At 38.6% G+C, this 26003-nt stretch overlaps 1 protein-coding gene across 13 annotated transcripts in view; it reads right to left on the bottom strand.

The window, feature by feature from the left end:
• CADPS (calcium dependent secretion activator) overlaps positions 1-26003 on the bottom strand; it is a 666812-nt gene that overhangs the window by 63975 nt on the left and 576834 nt on the right. For 10 of the 13 annotated variants that reach the window (XM_073592157.1, XM_073592164.1, XM_073592163.1 and 7 more), the window contains 3 exons: positions 8010-8084; positions 6481-6564; positions 5892-5924 (listed from right to left, as the gene is read on the bottom strand). In XM_073592157.1, coding sequence (XP_073448258.1) covers positions 5892-5924; positions 6481-6564; positions 8010-8084 — 192 coding nt within the window. Of the gene's footprint in view, positions 1-5891; positions 5925-6480; positions 6565-8009; positions 8085-8591; positions 8607-26003 lie in introns of all 13 variants that reach the window. The other 3 variants (XM_073592156.1, XM_073592166.1, XM_073592162.1) reach the window with 1 other exon arrangement.

Below are 26003 nucleotides of genomic sequence, written 5' to 3' on the forward strand. Positions count from 1 at the left end.
AAATGTACGGCAGTGGTTAAATTATTTATTTATTTTTGCTTGCCTGCTTTCTTGACTGATTATGTGTTACCTATCTGTGAAATATTTGATATCGTTGTTTTTAAACATAACCTTCAAATAAACTGTGATGCACAAATTCTGTAATAGCTTTCTATGTGTTACATTTTTTGTCTCCTTTAATTCCTATGGTAAAAAAATACTGAACTATTCATTTCTCTTGGTTTTGTTGTGCGTCATTTTTTATTTGGCTTTTCCTACTCATGCCTAAAATAGTAATGAGGTATTAATTACCCAAAAAGTTTCACATTCTTATTCAAGGTAAACTTTAAGATCTTTGGTAAGACCTTTAAACATTATTCATAACAAGGCATAAAGTAAACCCAACTTACTATGCTGATACTCTTTTGGAATAAGGCTCAACAATATGGGGAAGGAAATATTAGCATATCATTTGTAATGGAACAAGATGGTTTGATCAATATTCCATAGTTTAAACAATGAGATTTTCCCTCTGGCTACTTACCATATGGAGTCTGGCAACCACATATAACAGAGGGATTTGCATTAGAGCCAGTCGACTAATGTTTAATACGCGCACTAAAATTTATTGATTAACATGGTAACTTGGGCAAGCTGAGTATGAGTATGTTTCTTTTGTACTGGATTCCATCATTTCCTGACTTACCCTAAGTAGGGTGGGCTGTTTCTTGAACACTGCATTGGCATGCAATACAGTATTACTATTTATGCTGCTTGCTGTTGTGTGACAAAAGTTGCAAAGTCAGCAGCCTTACTTTTTTATTTAGACACAATTCTGATTTGGGTAAAGACAACATTCGTCAGGTAGGAGATCATATACAACGTATGCATCCTTTACTGTATTCATATACAGCAGAGGTCTCCAAACTGCAGCCCGGGGGCCAGGTGTGGCCCTTTACTTGCCTTTATCTGGCCCTTAAAGAGGATGTCCAGCTCCCAATGAAAAAATTAAAAGCCAGCAGCTACAAATATGTCGGCACTCCAGCCGATGTTTCCATCGGCTCTCGGGTGCTGCTGCTGCCATTGCCTGTAAGGGTTCCCTACTGTGCATGCGCGAAGCACTTTGTGAACGACCCGGCGTCAGGGGAAGGAGGAGGGGGGTCGAACTTCCAGGAGACCTCGTCGCAGCCAGGTCTTCCAGAAGTGGGGACCGGTTCCTGTCAAAACCAGATACCTGTTACCCCCTCCCCCCCAAAAGGTGCCAAATGTGGCACGGGAAGGGGGAGGAAGCAGATAAGCAGAGCTTTTCCTTTTGGGTGGAGCTCTGTTTTAAGGCACTATTCACCCAACTGACACCAATGATACAGCACCATTCATCTTACTAACACCATTCATGGGGTACTATTATTTTCATTGATATCACTAATGGGGGGCTATTCCTCCCATTGAAAACAATGATGGGGCACTGATGCCGGGGCATTTTCTACTTCCACTGGCCACAGTCCGGCCCCCCTAAAGCCTGAAGGACAGTAAATTGGCCCTTTGCTTAGAAAGTTTGGATACCCCAGTATATATTGCATATGTTATACATGATCTACTACCCTTATAAATAGGCTTGATATTGTACCTTGGTCTTTGGTACAACTCTATGCACATGTTGCTTGAACAACTAAAGTGGTTGTACATTACTATATGGAGAAATATAGTTATTGTTAGACTGTAATTATAGTGGCTGCTCTTTATATCCATTCTTTGTAAAACGGTATTGATTTATATCAAGAGATTATTTTCAGTTCTTGACACATTACGGGTATTGATTTATATCAAGAGATTATTTTCAGTCCCTGAATTTAAATACCTTAATTGGCAATCAAAACCACAATGTGTAAGCCCTGGTGGAACTAAAGCAGATGCATGGGTTGCTTGATCTTTGGCCTGCTAGGTTTTAGAAAACTCTTTTCAACAAAGGATATGATGTCCTTTGTGCAATGCACATTATTAGAGACATTATTGAAAAACATTTTAAATAACAGAACACAATCCCTAAACACTGCCTAGGGGGCTGATTTGACTCATAAGCCTAGCAATGCTTGCTTATGCTTTCAGGTCTAGAACCTCAACATCCTTGAGGCACATCTAAGATGGAAACCCATGCAGCAAAGCTATTACCTATATTACATGAAAGTTAAAAAAATATTCTTAACCTTTTGCTACCCATGTAACACATATGCAATGCGGCAGCAAAAGGGGTGGGCTTTATTGCCTATATGCCAGACATATGCATCTAGGATGGCCAAGCTTTTTGTGCCGGGAGTGCACTCATTGCGCGCTCCAAGCATAGTGACCGGTTTGTTAAAGACAGCACTTGGTCTCTAGTTATGATCAGGAGCTGGCAGGATGGGCTCCCAATCATGTGACATTTGTGATAGCCAATCAAACTGGTCACATGATCGGGAAGTTTATCCCACCCCCGGGGCTTAAAGTCACATTTAAGGGGATGCCGGGGCTGGGCAGGAAGGGGTTAAAGTATCAAATACAAAAAAACAATAGCCATGAAATTCATTCTTAAAGGCTTTTTTCCCCACTACCTTAGAAACAATACAATAGCATGCTGTTTTTAAAGATTCTGTATCTGAACTTCGGTATGAGGACCACTGAAGGTGTATATTTTTTCTTTTTTTGTACTACCATACAGTGGTTGAAAATTCCATAAACAGCATCCTTTACAACTCATTATGGAGATAGGAATTCTCTGTATGTAGGATTCCATGCTTTCTAGTGTGGGCCATTTTGTCAGTTAGGAAACTGGGTATGGGTATATGGTGGAAGGAGAGGAGACTAAATATTCACGTCAATTATCCAAACATATAAAAAGCATATGCACATGATTTAGCATTTCAAGTGAACAGGACTTTGCTTTTGACATGACTGGAATGTTGAAGTGAATATTCATACAATTTTTGAGTGAAGATTCTCAACTGCCTTAGTAAATTAGCCTCATCATCTCCAAATATACTGTATCATTCTCTAAATGTCTACATGTAGGAGTGCATGATTTTTTTTAAATCTTTTTTTGCAGCAAAGCACGGGCCTCTCATGCTATTTTGCTAGCACCAAGCTACAGACTGCAAATTGCTCATCGTATATGTCATGAACAACAGCTAGCAACTCAGAGTCCGTGAAGAAAAAACTCTAGTTAAAAGGGCTGCTTTTCAGTAGAAACTCATTAAAATTTCCTGACATTACTCATATAAACTGCGGTAAATACCTTTTCATTCCTGAGGTAAAGTATGTTTGCTGACAACTAATAGATCTCTTCATAACTGTTTTTTTACCTTTGATCTCAAGCCATCAAATTTCTGTAATATGAGTTTGTCAGACCCTGTAAATTGAAGTTAGTTAACACTCTAGTGTAATTTCCAGGGTGAAAATTAAGAGCGTTTGGGGAGCAATAGGACTGTAATTTAACATTTTTTTTTTTTACACAAAGCAAACAATTATCAGGCGAAAGGGGGCAACGTGTGGCCCCTGAGAACGTGGCAGCATCTCCTAAAACTTGCTGAAGAATTGACAAGGTATTAATTTAAAAGAAAAATACAAAAATACAATGCTATTATGATAGAGGTTGTCCTTTGTATTTTTTTGTGTGTCTTTTGTACTCTATTTATATAGGAACACATGTAATAACTTATGTAATGTTTGTAACAATTTGTAATCATTTAGGGAGAAATGTATATCAATATCTCTATCTATCTATATATCTATCTATCTAGATGTCATATAATTATTTAGTGCTCATTGCAATATAAAAATAAAACAAATAGCTCACTGTGATTGTTTACTGCTAACAAGTCTAAGAACTTCAAAATAAAGCCATAACAACTGAATTGAATAGGCCAGAACGTCTCACGGCAGCAGCCACACCACGATTTGTAAATAAAGCTTTGTGTGCCTTTAGAGTTATTGTCTATAATAGTTTCCACCTCAGTTCCCCAGTATTATCCAACTGTTATGTTATACACCTACAAGTGAATTTTTTTTTTCAAGTTAAAAGGCAGCTTCATGCCAGTAATTATTTTGGAACAAACAAGGGTAATTGACAGTTCCCTTTAATAGATAGTCTTTCCCCTTTTTATGTCAGGTTCTCAGAATTTCTAAGATTTCAAGTACTAAATTCTGCAAAACAATAGACTGGTAAATTACAGTGTTTTATATCAGCTTTGCTAATTAAGGAAAATACCTTCGAAATTCAATCTAGGTGACTGTGATTCAGTCTGTCATATATCCTATTCTATTAACTCATTGTTACCCACAAGGTATAAGCTTTGTGGCTCAACTGTAGTGTGGCAGTTCTGTTAACCAGCAAAAACAAAAACAAAAACAAAAAAAAGTAAAGTCTCTAAAAATAATTATGATTGATTGAACTGCTGGTTGCTGCAAAATGGAAAATGAATTATGAAACAAATTAGAAAATTATTATTATTGGGTTTATGGAGAATACACAGTTTATGCAGCAATGCACAACTCTGTAAACAGTTAGACTGTAGTAGCAATTCACTGGGTTTAGCATTGCATTACATATATATATATTTAAAATTCATGTGTTTATCTGATCATTTGTTGGGTCTTTTTTGTAATTCATGGAACTGTAAAAACGAGTTAAAAGTTAATTCCTAAGCCAGTGGTATAAAAAAAAAACAAGCTGAAGTTTAAATTATACAAAATATACATAACTTATCATGCATCTAAAATGATTCTATCATACACAGCAATGTTAAAATTCAGCTGTGATACTATTTTTGAATAAATAGCCATTAAAAACTCAAAATTATATTAGTTGCCAATAGACATTAAAGTAATGCTTAAATACTAAAATTCTGTTTGTGAGAATAGGAAACAAACTGTGCTTTATTTAGTTTTTAAATGAATACTTAAAAATGTTTAATAATTAAACAGGTATGACATGCATTCGCGTAACCATTAATAATAACGTACATTAAATAGAAATGTTTCTACGATATGTAACACGTTAGTAAATACGGTAAATGTCTCTTCTGCACATTGAGGTTACAGGATTCATTATCAGCTACTTAAAATAATTACTGAGCATCGCTGCACTTACAAATAGGTCTGCTGATAAAACTAGCAAGCATGTTTAAATAACCCAATATCTATAGCCATACATATGTTTTATGCACATACAAATGCTGTGGCAATTGTATTGACCAAAAGAGTATTTTTTTTTAAGGTTTTGCAAAATAATACTCTAACATGCTCTAGATAGGAGGATTTAGTAGGATCTTTAGACAAGTGCCTAATTGTTCAAGCTAGAAGTCATTGCAGGAGTACAGCAGTTTAAATAATGAATTTTCTTTAAGTATTGTACTTTTCTGAAAGCTAACCATTAAATTTAAATCTTACAGTCAATATTCATGTGCTTAACCTCAATTTAAATGCAAATTTCTCGCCAAGTTTAAGTGTCTTATTTATAAACTGTGAGAGCCTATTTCATTAATAAGCCATGCAGCACTCATAATACTGGTATAAGCATTTACTTCTGTCAAAATGGATATAATGCAATTTTTTTGTAAAATATTTTTTTTTTTCAATTATTTAATTCATATACCTAGCTGCACTGTTCTCCTATAACAGGAGTCTCTTAAAATATTACATATAGACTGAACGTGTTGCAAATTTCTTCACAGTTATCCAATATGTATTCTAAGAACAGCAGTGAAAAAGCATACTAGAAAAAACATATAGCTGACGTACGGAAATACTGAATTCTACAGCATGTAACACGTAACTTGAAAGGAAAAATGAAAAAAAAACAAAAAAGTGAAATAAATCGAAGGCCCTCCACGGCAGAAAGTATCATTACATGTAAAATATTAACATTAAATTATACTTACTGGAACATCCACATACTTGGAAGCTGCTTTGACCTTAAAGGAATAAAGACATTTTTTTTAAATCCATCTCTAAAAATTAGAGAAAGAGATGCACTAACAAGGCATTATGAATGTACACCTATTGCAACAAAAAGTTACATTTATGAATAGAAAAACAAAAGTCTGCCTTTCACATTCATAGTTTTGCTTCTAAAAGTGAGACCTTTTCAAGTGATGGCTGAATATATGGCTTCCAATGAGTTGCTTTCTATTGATGAAGTTCAAAAACAAATTAGCTATTGTTTCAGGAAAACGTACGAGAGAAACTGTATTTTGTTACACACCATTACCCAAGATTAAATGCTCTACTGTGGACAATACCTACATTTTCTACGACTGAAAATATATGATGTACAGATTTGGACAAAGACATTGTACATTGCATATTAGACAAAAGACATTGGAATCAGTACATTGTAGATTTAAACTTATTTTTAACTTACTTTGATATAATTTGGTTCAAAGCTTTAAATAAAAACCTAGGCAGCACAATATTACTATCCTATGTGCAATATAGCAACAGAAAAACATATTGACTGGATTCACTTACAGTAAATGATAAAAATGAAGAAAATAAGGTTCCTTCATCATATCTGGAAAGTTTGGACAGTACTCCTTCTAAAATAGTCACAAACTAATGGGAACAAAAACATACATGTGTTAACTTGATTACAATTACAGCCATAGTATCCAACAACTGGTTACGCAACATTATGGTTAAAATGATAAGCAAGATTGCTATGCAGCACTGGAGTCCTTGGTTCCCTAACCACCAATGGCAAAAACTGCATGAATTTTACTTTTACCACCTGTGTGTATAGATGTACTTTAAGTATTCTGATTATTTTCACAATCCAAGAACACGCTGATGGCTTAATTGGGCCTAATGTGTTATATAAAGTTTTATGCGCTTGGTGAAGGAGTCACAGCATACACCTAAATATCCTTAGTGTTCCTCATATCAATAGATAATTCTACATTATTGAATATTTACCAACACTGATGTTTTACTGTGGGTCAAGACAGACAGATACATTACATGAAAAGGAGGCCCAAATATAATTAAATATTCAAATTGTGTATTTATGTAATTTTTGTTGCTGTATCGGTTATTCAACATTTATTAGAATTCTTTATGACTACTAGAATATTGTAAAGTGCCCTATTAGTACAGTAGACTAAAGCCATAATCTAATATATAACTGTTGTTGCATAAATCATAAGAATCAGTAGAAAAGGTTGCAAACTTTTAAATAAAACGGGTATAATGTAATTAAAGCCTATTCCTCCTTTTAGGAAACAAAGGGGCACAAGTGCATATACTGTTAACGGTAGTATGACCCTCAATAGCTACATACAGAGACTTATAGTATTACTTATAATGCCTGGAATTTGTGCCTTGATAATCTGAAGTATAAAGGTTTTGTAGGTGTATTCAATCACTTTCCCCCTGAAATTAAAATTTAAAGTCCACTGCAACTTTCTGATTTGCTAGTGGGCTGTACTAAAAAAAAAAGCTTTACCTCTGTTATATCGTAACAGAATACAAAAATTAAACTCCCTTGTAAAGGTATTTTAAGACAAAGACATATATTGTCCTTTTGTGGTATAACAATAACATTTTTGATTCAGATTAAAGATTGTGGCTGATTTACTAAAGGAGTTGCGAATCTTCAATCAATAAATTTAGCGAATATTCACTTTAGTTATCTAATCATGTGACAAGCAAATTCATGTTTAGTTAATTAATCTGCCCGTGATTGGATATTCAAAGTGAACAGAAATTTGCTTATCACATTACTGGATAATTAATGCGAATATTCACTCACGATTCCCAACTCTTTTAGTAAATCTGCCTTACCATTTTTGTCTTTGTAGAACACCTGTTAAAATGATATGTATATATAACCGATTAGAGCAGACCAATTATATGCAATTAAATAATATTTTTTTTCTCTCAAAAACAAATGTTTTTTTTTTTTATTTTCTACTGCTAGGCCAATAGGAAGTACATATAATCATTCAGTGGCTCATGCATACATGTTTAACATAGTTTGTAGTACCTGAAATAAAACTTACCTTTGCAACTAAAAGTGTTATCATTTCTTTAACTGTTTCTTCAATTAGCTCATCAATTTTTGAATGGTACTGGTGCTAAAAAGGGAGACAGTAAAAAGGCAAAATATTAAAACACTGAATAAACAATGACACCGGAATAATCAGTCTTTTTTGGGTCTACAAAATTCCTATCTTACTTTTTAATTTTAAAAGTATCAGCTGTGAAAATAAACTGTTAATTAACCAGACTATGCTTTTTGTAGACCTCATACATAGTAACATTGAATAATAACTCATTCAAAGGAAAAAAAAAAAGGAAGAACATGTTATGAATTTTTATAAGTCTTAAGTCAAGTTTTTTTTGCATTAAAATTTTTCCTTTACACTGTGCACTAAAAAAATACAATATTTAAAGGAAGAAGTAATTAAAATATATCTGAACATTCATTTTCACTTGTTTGCATTAATGTCTGTTTAAAATGCTAATTAAGTCAAAACAAAGCGGATGTTGACAGAAGGGATGAAAAAAACTAAAATAAATGCTAATTATACATTAGGGAGTGAGGGGGTGACATTTCAGTTGAAAATGTTAGACACACTTACCCACTGTTTAGCAAACTTTCGGATGGATGGGAACAGAAATAATGAGAAAGGTGCAGGAGACATGAAACAGAAATCAATGAAGGTAAAACAAAAATGATTGAAGAAATGAAAACATAACAGGAGGGAATAAACAGAAATGCAGATTTGGGTGAGGACATTTTTGAGGCCATAAATCCAGAGAGGATTTTTTTTCATCTGGCCCTCAAAAATGTGTTGGCTTCAGACATGCTATCTGGATTAGGGGAGTCTATTTTTTTTTAAAAAACTTCCTTAAAGCTAATTGGGCATTTCAAAATGTCCCACATTTCTATTAAGTGGTGTAAAAATGTCAGTTTTATTACCATTTTTACAATCCTATGATCTGCCTATCATACTAGAAGGAAATATTTTGTACAGTTGAGTGTGTGAGTAAAAGAACAAGTCAACAGAAATGTCTAGAAAACATTTTGTCATGATTGTACCACAGACGCAAAGGGTGTGGTTTACTAAAGGTAAATAGACAGTTTACTTTGCAGGAGAACTTTCCCTTAGCTTAGTGAATGTGGTGAAAATTTTCTTTGAAAAGAATATCCAAAAATATACAAAGAGAATAAAAACAGTATTTTTGCTTGCTCATGATTGGATGATGGGAGTCAGCAGAGGTTCACAACTTATTACTTAACTAGGGGAAAACTTGTTTGCAAAGTGAAAATTCCCTTGCAAAGTGAACAGCCTATTTTCGTTTAGTAAATGAACCATAAAATATCCGTTTGCATTGTGTTCGGCTTACATTAGCAGAATGCCATAATAAACAATAGTATCATTGTCAAAAAGTTGGTCTGTTGTTTTCAGTTTTTAAAATATATATAAAGCAAAAATTGTTGTTTTTTTATTTTGAATAAAGTTGTGGTGGGGATCCATGTCAACTTTATGTCATCTGTTCATCACTGGGGAGATTGCCCTTTTAATTAAAAGACACTTATCAGCTCAAGAATCCAGCACTGCTCTCAGCCAGGCTGATTCTTCGCTGGTCTTCGGGTCCCCAGCACTGTCATGTTGACTGTTGGAAACCAGCTGTGACTCGGCTTTATAGCCAACTCCCCACTGTACATGTGAGAGCCACGCTGTACTCTATGAATGGTCCCACAGCCTCCTAAAACCTGTGACATGTCCCTTGGCACCCCAGATGTTTTGGAACTACATTTCCCATAATGCTCAAGCACTCTGCAGTGTAGTTTAGCATCATGGGAAATGTAGTCCCAAAACATCTGGGGTGCCAAGGTTCGCCATCACTGACCTAGGCGATCTGAGAAGAAGTGGGAATGGGTACATGTCATATAACTAGATACTCACTCCCGGAAAAAAGAAAAGTTACCATTAATGGCAGAGGAGGGGGAGGAGGAGGAAGAGAGACACTTTCTGTAGTAAGTGAAGTTCCATTTAAATTTCTTGTCCTACAGACACAACAGGAAGTGAGGGAAATTATTTCTTAGACAGTTGTCGACAGAACACCAGAGCAGAACATGTCCCCATTGTAAGATTTTACCTATATTTCTGTCCTCCTGACATCTTCGAATTGTGGGTTTGACCTCAGTTACAATCCTAGTGGCAACTATGACAGAGAAAGTGAATCTTTCAAGGAAGGACACAGGCAGTGATAGACCCTGAGAAAGGTTCTAACCCTTCCCCACTCTATCCAAAATGAAAAAAAATGGCTTTAACCTCCCTGGCGGTAATCTCGAGTGTGGCTTGGGGTTAAATTTCAGTACCATTAGCGGTAACCCCGAGCCACACTCGGGATTGCATCTCAGGATCCTGGTCCAGGTTACTTACCTTGCCCTCAGGATCCTGCAATGTCCCCCCGCTGTGTCTGCGGGCTGTGTCCTCCACCGGATGCTCTGTGTGCCGGGCTTCGTTCCCTGTGAGCGCCATGACGCATGGGGCGGAGCCCGGTGGCAAATTCAAAAAGTACAAAAAATATAACACATACAGTACACTTTAATCTTACAGATTACATTACTGTATCAAATCATTTCACCTCTCTTTTGTCCCTAATGATTTGTCCAGTGCCCTGCATGCAGTTTTCCATTATATATACTGTTCTTTCTGCCTGAAAACTTGAGCTTGTCCATGGCAACAAAAAAGTGTCCCTTTACATCAAAAGCGGTTTTAGACCAGTTAGAAAGCAGCGATAGTAAATTAGAACAATTGCAGAATTGAGCGATAGTGAATCATGGGGAAAATCATTTTATTATTATTTAATCATTATTTTTTATAATTATTTATAGTTAGTTATTATATTGTAATTTATGATTTTGTGTTTTAAACTGTATCATACCCAGGATGTCTACTAGACTCTTGTTTGGACAGATTAAAGTGTGTTATTACTAAAAATTACAGGCCTACAATATAAAACGCCAAATTTCTATGCAAAACAATGTACCGCTTTGAGATGAAAAAATCTGACATAATCATACTGCCAGGAAGGCTACATACAATTTAGGTTTTTGACAATTTAAGTTCCAGCTGTATTTGTAGCACAGTGCCACATTTTTTTGATTTTTATGATATACTGTAGGGCTGCAATTGATCCCAAGCGATAATGGATTAATGTGTATTACAATCAAAACTGATAGGAGGAGATAAAGCTGTGAATTAAACTTACCATCATTGCTGAAACACAGATATCTGCTGTTGTAAAATTCAACTCCTGTCAATATGCATCTATTACTTAAGTATTGTTCAGTGGAGTGCATATTTAATTACCGTATTTATCGGCATATAACACGTACTTTTTTCCCCTGAAAATCAGGGGAAAATCGTGGGTGCGTGTTATAGGCCGATCCCCGCCAATTTTGTGTGATCGGAGCGATCGCGGCGATTGCCGCGATCACCGCCGACATACACAGCCGTGTGTAAATTCAAATATGGCGCCGAGACTGCAGGGACTCATCGGAGCCGAGATACACATACCCGAGAGTCCTCGGCTTTTTTAGGCGCCGCTTACAGTCCCGCCCAGTCCCGCCATTGGACCTGTGTGATGTCCATCATAGGACGGGACTGGGCGGGACTGTAAGCGGCGCCGAGAAAAGCCGAGGACTCTCGGGTATGTATATCTCGGCTCCGACGAGTCCCTGCAGTCTCGGCGCCATATTTGAATTTACACATGGCTGTGTATGTCGGTAGGGATCACGGCGATCCCACAAGGCTGCACTGGGGCAAGGCTGCACTGGGGCAAAGCTGCACTGGGGCAAGGCTGCACTGGGGAAAAGCTGCACTGGGGAAAAGCTGCACTGGGGCAAGGCTGCACTTGGGCAAAGCTGCACTGGGGCAAGGCTGCACTGGGTCAAGGCTGCACTGGGGAAAAGCTGCACTGGGGAAAAGCTGCACTGACATGGCTGCACTGACAAGGCTGCACTGACATGGCTGCACTGACATGGCTGCACTGACAAGGCTGCACTGGAGAAAAGCTGCACTGACAAGGCTGCAATAGACACTGGAGCAAGGCTGCACTGACACTGACAAGGCTGCAGATGGACACTGATAACGCTGCATTGATGGGCATTTTAATGTAAGTTTTTCTTCCGTAAACTTTACTCCTAAAAGTTTTTTCCTTAAAATTCCCTCCTAAACTTGGGGTGCGTGTCATACGCTGGCGCGTGTTATACGTCGATAAATACGGTAGTTGACCCTATGGAAATCAATGGGAATGTTCTGCTGAACAAAGTAGGAGAAAATGCCACTGAAACAAGCTGGGGGCCTAATTGTACAGTATGAGATCTCTGGATGGCAACCACAAAGGTAAGTGTAATTCACAGATTTATACTTATGGATCCAGACATGGAGTTTTTTGTAAAAGAACTTAATATGCCACTGTGATTTGGGCATAACTAGCAAAATTTTAATTTTAGTTTATTTTGGTGTAAAAGATAAAACGTTTGGACCAAAACTGTCCGATTGGTGTATATTAGGCCTCCTTAACAATGCGTAAAAATAATGAGGTTTAGCACTTTGCCACCTATTAGCGATCTATTTGTCCTACATACAAAAAGGCCCATGGGCCCCCTTTATTAGGAAAAGTCAAGAATTTGCCCTGCATGAGCAAAGTGACAGTCTCTATTTAATTTTTTGACCATCATTGAAAATGTTACAATATGACTGAATGCATATGGTTAGCTATATAAATATATCTGAGTTTGCCTTTACACTATTGGTATCACTGATATCTTCTAATGTTTTTCAAAAGAAATAGGTGCACAATTTATTAAACACATAAATGCACTGCTTCCTAATGAATAGATAGGTGCTAAAATGCAAAGCTCATCCAGCTTATTCCGTATCACTTTGAGTCTGTGGGGGAGTCCAGGAAACATTATAATGCTCTAAGAAATATATATTTTATGTATGAATTTCCTCCTAATGCATGTGAGTAAGGGGAATGTTAATGCAACCTTCCTTTAAGAAAGGGGCAAGCAACTCTAGGTTTTTTTGCTTGATGGTTAACACACACACACGAGTGTGACTTTCTTACAACCTTCATGTCTTGGTCTGCTAACAACTTTGGGCCAAAATCTGATTTTCACAGGCCGGACATGTAACACATTTGCCAGATGGCAACTCAAGCATTTTATTGACTCATACTTCATTAACTATTGCAATAGAGAGATTGTAAGAGAAATGTAACAACGGAATACACATTCATATAATAGAGAGAGATAAAACAAAAGAATTCTGTATGGGAGGCAAGTGGCTGACCGACACAAGGCATTAATTAACTAGTAATGCATAATTCTCACTTCCTATGATATGTACATATGAAAAGTTTATTTTTATTTTCCATCAAACAACCTGTCATGGATAATTGTGGTGTAAAAAATGGCAATAATATATTCATGAAAAACACAATAATTAGGAAATTCAGATTTGAAATAATTATAATAATGCAAACAACAGGTGGTATTACAGTGTGTTTGTTAATGGCTGCTTGGACGCCATATGAACCAAGGCAAAAAGAGACGTTTAAAGGGAGTTTAATTCGGCAATGAACAGTCGCAAAATAGACCCTACAGAAAATTCCAAAGCTCCAGGCAGATATTTCAGAACTGTCTACAGTTCTCTACCGTCTAGAACCGCAGGTCTAACAGTGAGCTCGGCTGTTAACTTATAGTTGATAAATTATGGGTTTTAGCAAAATGATAATGACTAGATTTGTGCAAAATAATACAGTGTGAAATGTATTGACAGGCATATCATGCAGATGATTTTCAATTAAAACCTTTCTCCTAGAATTTGTTTGCGTGCTATTAAAAAAAAAAAAAATGCAGCAGACATTTATTTCTGTCTCAAAGGCAATCTGACTTGGCTAGAATTTTAACGTGGTAAGAGGAAATTAATTGATCTTTGCTTGTTTGTGTAATTATGTATCTGTTATTATTGTTATGACCAGAAACGCAAAATGTTCCATCTACACAACAGAGTACAAACAGAAAGCATCAATGGATTTCTTCGGACGGAAAGCATTTGTGATGAGAGCCTGAATCCAACTCAACTGCTTCAAATTGATATAAAAATTACGATGATTAAAATAAATTAAACAACTCATTTTTTTCCAATGGTGTATTTATTTTGAATTATTGTAGAACAGTTGGGTATTTTAGGTTACCTACAGTTCTAACAATAACCTTCATTTAACTAATTATATATATTAGCCAAAGCTTTTCTTACATTGAAATGTAATACAAATTTTTGGAATTTTTATGCGTTATGAAAGAAAAAACATAAAACATTCTAATGTCAATTAACCTATGAATTAACCATATTCAATACCACTTTTATATGCAATGTAAAATTCATTCTTAGATAACACGTGTAAAATAAACTATTTAGACATTGCTAAATTATTTGAAAAGTGTACAAGCTATATACAGTATGTTTATTTGTATGGGCACAGTAAGCAATATGTTACTCTAAGCAGTATACTTCATCAGATAACTCTGAGTTTTGACCATGTGATGTAAAGATTGACCATAAAACAAAATTTATGTTTTGTATACTGATTCTGCATCGGTTAGCTTATAAAGGAGAGTTATGCCTTTCAAATGTGGCAAGAGGGTTGATTAGTGTAAAGCAATCAGAAACAATTTTCTTGAATTATATCTCTCTACTCCTCACCTCATTCCTTCAGTCGCCTCGAGCATCACTAATTTACTAACAGACATATCAGTATGAATGACACACCACTTCCTAAAAATAAATCTTTCTAAACCTAAGCTCATAATATTTCTTCCCTCAATGCCCTCTACCCTGTCTTTTCTGTCAAGCCCAATAATACAACAGTATCCAGGTGTAATCCTGGACTCTGACCTCTCTTTTCAGCCCCAAATCAAATCACTGTCTAAATCTTGCCGCCTTTACCTCCATAACATTTCCAGTTTCTTCTTAACCAATAACACCACCTTACTCTCTCTTGCCTCTACTATTTAAACTCCCTCTCCATTGGCCTGCTTCTAAAACTTCTCAACCTTAGGGACACCAGGGCCCGGTAATTTTATCCAAAACCTTCCATGATGATGGCCATGATTATCGGGTTGATCATGAGTGACCTGTTATAGATACCCCTTCTGAACCTTTCCTACTCTATATATAACAAACAAAAAAAAGTTTGGTCTTTAGATACACTTTAAATCATAAAGTTTTACCATAACAAGTTACAGGGCTGATCCATTACAACTGAAAAGAAAAATAGCAAACAATTGTATTTGTAGCCCACTGAATTCTTGTTTAATGTCCCCCCAGTAAAAAAACAGTAAAATCAGATTGGTTACTATCAGGGCCATCTTTAATATTGAATGGACCCTGGGCAAACATTTTTTGGGCCCCCCCCATGCAAATTTTCTCTCCACCCCAACATTCCAAAAAACAAACACACACGTAAACTTTTGTATTGAATTGTATTGTAATTGTACCGTCTGCCCTCATGTTGTAAAGCACTGCACAAACTGTCGGCACCATATAAATCCTGTACAATAACAATGATGTTTCGGGGAGAGATAGAGGAGTCCAGGATGATGGTGGGGGATAGCAGAGTCCAGGATGATGGGGGGGGATAGGGGAGTCCAGGATGATGGGTGGGGATAGTGGAGTCCAGGATAATGGGGGGGGGGAGATAGGGGGAAGTTCAGAATGATGGGGGGGATAGGGGAGTCCGGGATGGTGGGGGGAAGGGGGAGATACAGGAGTCCAGGATGACACACAGGGATTGGGAGTGTGTACTGTTTGTATCATACAGGGCAAAGGAAAAAATCAGCACAAGGGGCAGTACTTGCATATTCTTCCCCCCTCCCCCAAAGTAACCATCTATTTGTCACCTCTGTACCCACCCTCCATCCACAGGTCACCTCTGTACCGGCCCTCCATCCACAGGTCACCTCTGTACCGGCCCTCCATCCACAGGTCACCTCTGTACCGGCCCTCCATCCACAGTTCACCTCTGTACCCGCCCTCCATCCACAGTACACCTCTGTACCCGCCCTTTATCCACAGTTCACCTCTGTACCCACCCTTCATCTACAGTTCATCTCTGTACCCACCCTCCATCCACAGTTCACCTCTGTACCCTCCCTCCATCCACAGTTCACCTCTGTACCCGCCCTCCATCCACAGTTCACCTCTGTACCCGCCCTCCATCCACATTTCACCTCTGTACCCGCCCTCCATCCACAGTTCCCCTCTGTACCCGCCTCCATCCACAGTTCACCTCTGTACCCCCATCCATCCACAGTTCACCTCTGTACTCGCCTCCATCCACAGTTCACCTCTGTATTCCACGTTCTCGTCTGTACCCCTCCATCCACAGCTCACTTCTGTATCCCCTGTCTACCTCTGTACCACCACAGTCCACCTCTGTTTCCCCCGTCCATGTTCACCTCTGTATCCCCCCCATTCACAGCTCGCCTCTGTACCCATCTATCCACAGCTTACTTCTCTATCCCCTGTCCACCTCTGTACCCCCCATCCACATTCACCTCTGTATCCCCTGTCCACCCCCCCACCTGTCAGGCGGGGGTGGGGGCAGGAGGAACACGGAGCGCTGCTCTGTCATTCCCTGTCACTCCGGTCTGCAGAGAAGAGGGCTCTAGCACATGAAGCCTGCAGCTGTAATGCTCTCTTGTCATATTGTGGCAGCAGGGGGGAATCGGCTGCACCTGCTACTCCAGGAAAACTCCGGGCAGCGCAGGGCTTAAGTGGCAGCTGCTTTGAGCCCCACCGCGATGACAGGGCCCAGGGCAGCTGCCCCTTTTGCCCTGCGTTAAAGACGGCCCTGGTTACTATTAGCTACAACTCCAGTTCTCTGCTTATTCAATTTTTTAATAGAACGTTAAGTCCCAGGAGCAGTGACTTGTCACATGAATGCACACCCCAATCAGAATGGATACAAATATGTAACAATTTCAATCAATTTCAAACTGGGTTTTAATGAAGAGCGATCACTAGGACAATACTGAGCCTGCCAGACAGCAGTGGAAAACATACTACAGCAGCAGATCTGCACTGTTATGGACTTTCATTTGCCCCTGTATCGAGGGCAAAGTTGCAAGGCTCCTTCCAGCCAGCTCTGGCTGCAGCTCTGTAATAGTAGAGCTTGGTGTGCATTGCTTGAACTGTGAGGGACCCAGGACAGCCAGAGCTGGCAAGACAGATTCCTGCATCTCTATTCCCATTCCAGGAGCCAGACAGAACACTCCACAGTCACAGCACAATCTGCTCCAACATTTAATGTCTAGCTGTCAGATTGAGACAGGAAACCAGGGCACAGAAAGGGAAAGGCTGTGGCCTGGTACTGGGCCATGACCCAATGGTTGTGAACCACTATTTCAAATATACTATCCCCTATTCACTTAAAATTGCTGCTGTGAAACTCATCCACCGTACCAACTGCTCAGTATCCACAACCTTTCTCTGAAATCCCTCCACTGACTTACGCTTGCCCTATGAATGATTTTCAAAAACCTAATAACAACTTACAAAGCTATCAACAACTCTGCCCCAAGTAGCATTGCCAACCTAGTTTCGAAATTGCACCCGAACCATCCTCCTCGCTCCACCCAGGACCTCCTGCTCTCCCTCCCTACTCATCTCCTCCCATGCTTGTCCCCAGGACTTTTCCAAAGCCTCTCCCATGCTCTGGAGTCCCGTGGCTACTCTGGTTATCTCTTAATCTGTCCTTCTCTGAAAAAGAATCTTATAAGGGAAGCCTATCTTGTCCCTACCTAGCAACTGAACTTTTACTCCTCCTAACCCTCTTACCTTCAATTGTATAATAACTGTACTCCCTTTATATTCTAAAGTACTTTTCAAACTGTTGGTGCTATGTCAGTCCTGTATAACTATAATACTAAACTGGCATAATAGATAGTGTAAGATTTAGCATACAGAAAAGAAAAATTTAAAACAAATAGCATTTTTTTAAAGCTTAGGCATTTATCCTAACCCATACCAAAACATCAAGTTTATTTTAACGCAAACAGTCTTGTGTCTATTTCCTTGTGCTAATTCTCAGCTGAGTTAAAGGTATCTATACTCATGCAGGGGTAGTGCTAAAAAAAATAAGAGCTGAAGGTTGATGATCAGAGTGGGTAGGTTGCCAAGTCAAAGGTGAAAACCCAGGAATCAGGCAGAGACAGGAATAGGCCTGGAAGCATGAACACATGGATAACAGGTTAGACCTAGCACCTAGCCACATATCCAAGAAAACATCAGGGGTTTTGGTATGTGCTTCTGCATATGGGGTCTGACTTTCTTTTAAGGCTCAGTTTGCTTATAATTTAAGTGTACATTACCCTAAATATTTATTTTTTTCTATGTGTATGTTCACAAAAGTGTATTTTTTAAATCATAGTCTCTATCATTTGTATGTACTTCTTTTTTCTGGAGTACGTAGTTGTTCCTGCTAGTCACCTTTCTTCCTTGTTCTAAACTTACTACACAAAGGACAGATGCTGATCTGTTTATGTGTGGTCAGTTTTCATTCTTTGGCTGGTCATTCAGAGGTACACAACATGACTGTATTAGGTATTCTGTTCAGCCACCACAAATCCTCCCAATCATAGCCTGCCTCTTAAACACATCTGGAACCTCTGGTTGTTGGTCAGGAAAAGAGGGGGATCCAACTCCCTTTCCCTTCCTATGCCCAGGTACTTCTCCCTCCCCCCGATCCCTTTTTCTCTTTTCTGTAACCCCCCCCACACACACATTTTTTTTTCCTTTGCACCCTCCCTTCTTTTCATTCTATAAAAGCATCTGCCTCTACTCTTGTAAAAGCTTAAAAAAATTAAGGGAACTGTTAGCAGTATACTGCACAGAATGGCTTCATAATTCCAGATTTCTACATCTATTGCGATGTACACATGCGATGTGTTCACATCTTTCTCTATGTTAAACACCATTCTATGCACACATTTCTGATTCTGTAATCTCTTGGAGACATGACAATGTTGCTTCCCCTATACAAATAATGAATTAAAAAAAAAATTACTGGCTCTAATAAATTTTGAGGATAGATTACTCCATAGTGTCTACAGCGGAGCCAGAAAGGTCAGTAATGACTTGTTGTAAAGCTATTTTACAACTTGTTATAAATCTATGCAAAGTTTAAAGTCAATAGTCTAGCCACATATTTACTTTAAGGTGTTAATTTACTGAAGAAAGGACATTGAGTTTCCGCCTCATTCAGCTGGCAGGTCATGAAAATGTATCATTCCATAGCTGGCTCATTAGAAAACAATCCCTAAACTGGCTGCTCAATATGTGCATCATTAAAATAGGTATACTTACACTAAGTAGAGCTTAATAATTGAAAGGAACTTAGTTGCTAAAAGCTTTCTATTTTTCATTGAACATCCAGACATTCCAATCATAAGATATAATAAGATGCAAATTATATTCCAACAAATGCAAAATGAATTTTCCGTCTTGTGGGTGGTATTAAACAATCTGTTGTCATCATTTAAATTACAGTACGCTAACAAAAGTAATTTTGTAAGAGTTATATTCACATCTTTTAATTTATACGAATATAACAAATGCTTATGCACTTGATTACTATGATAATTTTATAAAATGTGTCTTTAGTCTAGCTGTGTAAAAACAGAAGCCTTCTTAATAAAGTGGAGCTTCACTCTCTTAATCAACACTAACAGTTTTTGAACCTTATGTTGCTAGCATTAGTAAATAGATAGGAAAATATATCATACTTGCTTGTTTAAACCTTTTTTCACATTTCATCATCTACTTCCTGCTTTCCATGCCTAGGCAAATGATGTCATGCATCACAGGAGTAGGGGTTTTCTCAGCTAAGCACACCCTCCTGCCTGCATGCCTGAACCAAGGGCAGATGAATTCTGGGAAGTAAATGCTACATGAATCATCTGCCCTTATTCAAGATGGCCACAGCCAGAAATGGAATTGATGTGTGAGTTTTTTTTTAATAATAAAAATGTATTAAATAGCATTTTTCGTTTGTGGAGCTCAGATGCAGTGTAGTTCCACTTTAAAGTGATACAATTATAAAAGGGGACTAGTTAAATATGGAAAGCTAAACTAATAGAGAAGTGCTGACAAGTTTTAGTGGCTGTCAAGAATGAAGTATGGAGGCTGCCATTAATGACCTCTTCCTCTCAAAGTGCCAATAGCCCGGTTCCCATGCTGATGAAAAAAAAAATGATACTGGCACACACCATCTCCTCTGCTGAAGTATTATTAAACACACATCTTGGCCAAACATTAGGAGTAGCTTACCTGTTTCAGTCTAAAGGGCCTTAGTCACAGTTCAGGTGCATTCATACTGGCAGTTTTAACCGTGACTGGTTCAACCACTTGGTCTGATTTGTTTGTGTAGCGTGAGTGCTCTGAACTGTGACCGGATATGGTTAAGCATACTGTGCCTGGAACCACAAGACGTAGTTCTGGGCATTGTTCACTTGTGGTCCAGAATGGTTCGCCTCTGTGTCAATGCAAACCGTGCCTGAGGACATAACTCTTCATAGATCTCCAATCACAGAAGAAGGGATCACTGTGAGCTGGATGCCGTTAATGTGCATAGGAAGATTTTATTACACTGTGTCAATGAGGACCAGGAGGGGAGTGGGGGACAATGGATATTGGGCATAGTTCAGTTCAACCATGCCCTTAAAGTGGTTGTATACCCTAATTTATAATCTTTACCTACAGGTAAGCCTTATTATACGGTTTAGGAGATATTTCCTTTGAATGCAGCCGCTGACATCAGCGGCGCATGCGCTCTGAATGCCCGACTGAAGGCCCGGCAGACGTATGCGCGGGAGTGATGTCATCGCATCTCAGTCCACTCACAGCGCCGGAGACATGAACCCAGAAGAAACACCGAGGGTAAGATGTCAGCTCCCTCTGCGTGGACCGGGCTGCAATACGGGGGCTTCCAAATAAGGTAAGTATTTCATTATGAGCTAGTATGCGGTGCATTCTAGCTCATTATGCCTTGGCCTTGCAGGGTTGCAGGGTTTTTTTTTTTTTTTTCTTAGATATGCGGGTATACAACCGATTTAATCTCTCTTTACCAAACAATGTTAAAATATTCCTCCACCATACAATGAGCAAGACAAGGTACAATTAGTACATCATAACAATTAAAACCATTATGGTCTTGCAACAAATAAGGCACACTATAAATGAAAAAAGGGAAAACAAATAACATCATGGGAGAGTAACAAAAAAAAAAAAGGAAAAACAAAAAGATAACACTGTAGGGTTATGAAACTTTATCATTTTAAATATAGATTCACATCTCATCTATAATTCACCCTTGGAGGATCCTGTACTGCAATTTTAATATCCACAGAGCCTCCCTTTCCAAAAGTCTCCTGCACATGTCGCCACTCTAGGGAGAGGTAAAGTCCTCTCAATACTTCAATACTATCAAATGTGCAGTGGTGGAAAATAATTATTTGACCCCCTGCAAATTTTCTACGTTTACCCACTTACAAAGAAATTAAGCATCTATAATTGTTATCATAGGTGAATTTTAAATGATAGAGGCAGAATATCAACCAAAAATCCAGAAAAAACACGATACAAATGTTATAAACTGAGTTGCAGTTCAGTGAGTAAAATAAGTACTTGATCCCATACCAACCATTCTGGCTCCCACAGACTGGCTACAGTATGTGCTCATGTGGTACACAGATTAGTCCTGTCAATTTAAGAAGGCACTCCTAATGACAACTCCTTATGTGTATAAAAGATACCTATCCATGGAATCTCTTTCATCCTCTGAAACCACCATCATGGGCAAAACCAAAGAGCTGTCAAAGAACATCAGGGACAAGATTGTAAACCTGCACAAGGCTAAAATGGGCTACAAGACCATCAGCAAGCAGCTTGGTGAAAAAGAGAAAACTGTTGGAGCGATTATTCGCAAATGGAATAAATACAAAACAACCATCAATCGCTCCTGGTCTGGAGCTCCATGCAAGATTTTGCCTCATTGGGTAAGGATGATCATGAGAAAAGTAAGGGATCAGCCCAGAACTACACAGGAGGAGCTTGTGAATGATCTCAGGGCATTTGGGACCACAGTCACCAAACAAACCATTTGTAACCTAATACGCCACCATGGAATGAAATCCTGAAGCGTCCTTGTGGGACCCTGAACTGCAATTTAAATATCCACAGGTCCCCCTCCTCAAAAAGGCACATGTACAGGCCCATCTGAGGTTTGCCAATGAACATCTAAATGATTCAGAGAAGAATTGTGAGAAAGTGCTGTGGTCAGATGAGACCAAAACTGAGCTCTTTGACATTAAGAAAAATGCTGACTATGACTCTAAGAACACCATCCCTACAGTCAAGCACAGAAGTGGAAACAATGTGCTTTGAGGCTGTTTCCCTGCTAAAGGTACAGGCTGACTTTGCCACATTGAGTGGCCAATGGACGGGGCCATGTATTGTAAAATCTTGGATGAGAACCTACCTTCCCTCAGCCAGAACACTGAAGATGGGTCGTGGATGGGTCTTCGATCACGACAATGACCCAAAACATACCGCCAAGGCAACAAAGGAGTGGCTCAAGAAGAAGCACATTCCTTGTCCTCCAGAATATGAAATGATAGGGAAAAGTTTCACCAGACATTGCCAAACCTACCACCTTAGTTTTGGTGTGATCGTTGCAATACACCACATCTGAAAGACCCCTTAGTAGAAAACCACAGAGAAGGGGACATCAGACAGACATTAAATAAGAATGACATTGTTCCACCCCACATGTCTTCCCATAATTATCCACCATGGTGGATAATTCACAGGATTACAATGGTAAGCTAAAGCAGAAAACAGCACACAGCGCCTCCTCCGCTTATGTTTTATGAAACATACATTCTTGCCAAACAGTAGCTCATGCATTTCAGCCTAAAGACCATAATCATAGCTACTCCATACCTCTTACAGTGACCTAATTCCCATCACATAAGGGCAGCCCTCAGGATTGTTATCTGGCTTACGAACCTTTGGAAAGAGATGGAACACCAAGACAATGGGGGAACGCACTACCAAAAATTCAGCTTGTTTTTACCAATCACCTCCTTATATTCATTCTGCTGCACAAGATCTATCAACAATTTTTGAAATCTAGCAGTAGAATGACTTTTTAGTATATGGTAAGTAGTGAAATCATTATATTTGCCTTAAATTCTCAGCCTTTTAATCCCTGGTATTAAGGATGAGAACAGCACCACCCTTCTCAGCATTTCTAATAATAATTTGTTTATTTTCTCATTATCTGAATGACTCATCTGAAAATGTATTATCTGCCCCTCCACAGGTATGCTCTTACTGCTGCAACCCCAGCCATAATTGCAATATTGAAAACTGCTCTCCTTATTTAACTTTGGTATGTTATTTTTTTTTGCTTAACCACCTGTAGACTATCCACATTGCAATGCTTTATTTTTCTCCCTATGCCTTACCTTAAATTATGGCCTATTCTTATCTTTATTACCTGTTCACTTGTAAGTTTGAATTTTGCTCTGTTTAGCCAACCATCCTTTATTACCTCCTGATTAGTTAATTGGAAAACAGCCACCCCATTCCTAACAGTATATAACTTAATCATCTCTTGGTAATGGAACATTTGCCAAGGGGGGCACATTTGGTGTGGGGGCTCTTTCTTAAAGTGGGGGTATTTCTATAAGTGGGAGTACGTCTGACTCTGTACTTCAGCGAATGCACAAAGCAAATGAACACAGGAAAATACTTTGAAAAACACCACACAGACTTCAGGTGACCTTGTTTACCCCTTCAGCTCTTTCTCCCCTTGTAACATGCACTCCCTAACACTCCTTCTGACAGCTGTGTCCTCTATCCTTAAAATAACTCTCCTTTACCCCTCTTCTCCACCCTACAGCTTATATATATCACCCTCACTTCTGTCTTTTCCCCTATTACTGCACTCACCAACTCCTGCTAATTCTAAATCCACATGCACAAAAAATCTCCAGGACACTAGAGCATGTCCCTTTATATAAATCGCACTCCCACATTACCTCCCTCATCTCTTGTAATAGGAATAAAAGTGACCCAAACATTTTTTTAAAAGGACAGTGTAAAAATAAAAAGTAAAATAAATAAGAAAAAAAAAAAATTTAAAGCTCCTTGTCCCGCCGAGCTCGCGTGCAGAAGCGAAAGCATACCTAAGTCGCGCTTACATATGAAAACGGTGTTCAAACCACACATGTTGTGTATCACCACGATTGTTAGAGCGAGAGCAATAATTCTAGCACTAGACCTCCTCTGTAACTCTAAACATGTAACCTGTAGAAAATTTTTAAGGGTAAAAGTTTGTCGCCATTTCACGAGCGGGCGCAATTTTGAAGAGTGACATATTGGGTATCAATTTACTTGATGTAACATTATCTTTCACAATATAAAAAAAAATTGGCTAACTTTACTGTTGTCTTATTTTTTAAGTAAAAAAAATTTATTTTCTCCAAAAAAAGTGCGCTTGTAAGACCGCTGCGCATATACAGTGTGACATAAAGTATTGCAACAACTACTTTTATTCTCTAGGGTATTAGAAAAATATATATATATAATATCTGGGGGTTCTAAGTAATTTTCTAGCAAAAAATTATTTTTACTTGTAAACATGAGTCTGAAAAATAGGCCCGATGACAGAACAAAGCTCTTAATTCGCTCCCTGGTTATCTCTCGCTTCGACTACTGCAATTCCCTTCTTATTGGCTTACCACTACATAGTCTATACCCCCTTTAATCCATCATGAATGCTGCTGCCAGACTCATCCAGTGTGTTTGCCTGCACCAAATCGCATGGTACCATGCGATTTGGTGTGGTGCAATTTTAAAAAATAGTGCATGCACTACTTTTTGTGCGATCCAGTGTGATTTCAGCTCATTCAAATTAATGGGCTGAAAGTCACACCACACTGAGTTGCACGGGAATGTGTACCACGTTCCTGTGTGATTCAGGTGTGAACTGGCCCTTAAACTGGGATGTACAAAACCTTATCAGCACAGAAATTATCATAGATAAAGCTCTTACACATGAAGCAGTGGTCCCCAAACTCCAGACAACTGCAGGCCTTTGGTTGTCCCAAACTGGCTAATGGGGCAATTATTTCTCATTTTGACACTCATAATAGGGCACCATTCCTCCTATGAACATAAATGATGGGGCACTATTTATCCCACCAATATCAACAACGGGACATTATTACTTTTACTGACACCAACCATGGGGCACTATTTCTTTCACGGACATCAACAATGTGACATATTCTTCCACTAACCACAGGTGCTAGGCCACTTTTTCCTCCCACTGCTTATGAACCCTGGGGCTTACTTCTTCCACTGACCACTGAGCCTGGGAGACTGTTTACTGCTAATGGCTCTTGACATCAAGGCATTTTCTGCTCCCTTCTTCCCTCCACAGCTACCCTTGTCAAGATCCTACCTTGCCCCCCCCCCCTACACTTGTCCCGAGGGACTGATAAGTACTCACTTTTTTATCTTATCGTGAGACTTTTACGATCTATACTACAGAACATCCTCATTGTTAGTGTATTTTATGTGTTGCCCATGACAATTCCTCTTCTTCTAATGTGGCCCAGGAAGGTCAAAAGGTTGGACACCCCCGTGTTTGTATTTCTGTATATGTATTTGTTGGGAAGTTCACCTCACTTCCTGTCCTAGTTACACGTTTGTTGTAGGAAATTTCATCAAGGGGAGCCCAGGCCACAGACAGCAGTGGAAACCCACCACAGCAGAGGTTGTAATCCACACCTATGTTATTCAAAACAAAACAAAAAAAACTTGCTTAAAGACACACGTTAATGAGTACACTGTAGTACATTGCAGTGATATTCACTTTGAAAGCCACCAAAATGC

Source organism: Aquarana catesbeiana, linkage group LG07 (genome assembly GCF_042186555.1).
Source record: "Aquarana catesbeiana isolate 2022-GZ linkage group LG07, ASM4218655v1, whole genome shotgun sequence".
In the NCBI taxonomy this organism is placed as follows: domain Eukaryota; kingdom Metazoa; phylum Chordata; class Amphibia; order Anura; family Ranidae; genus Aquarana; species Aquarana catesbeiana.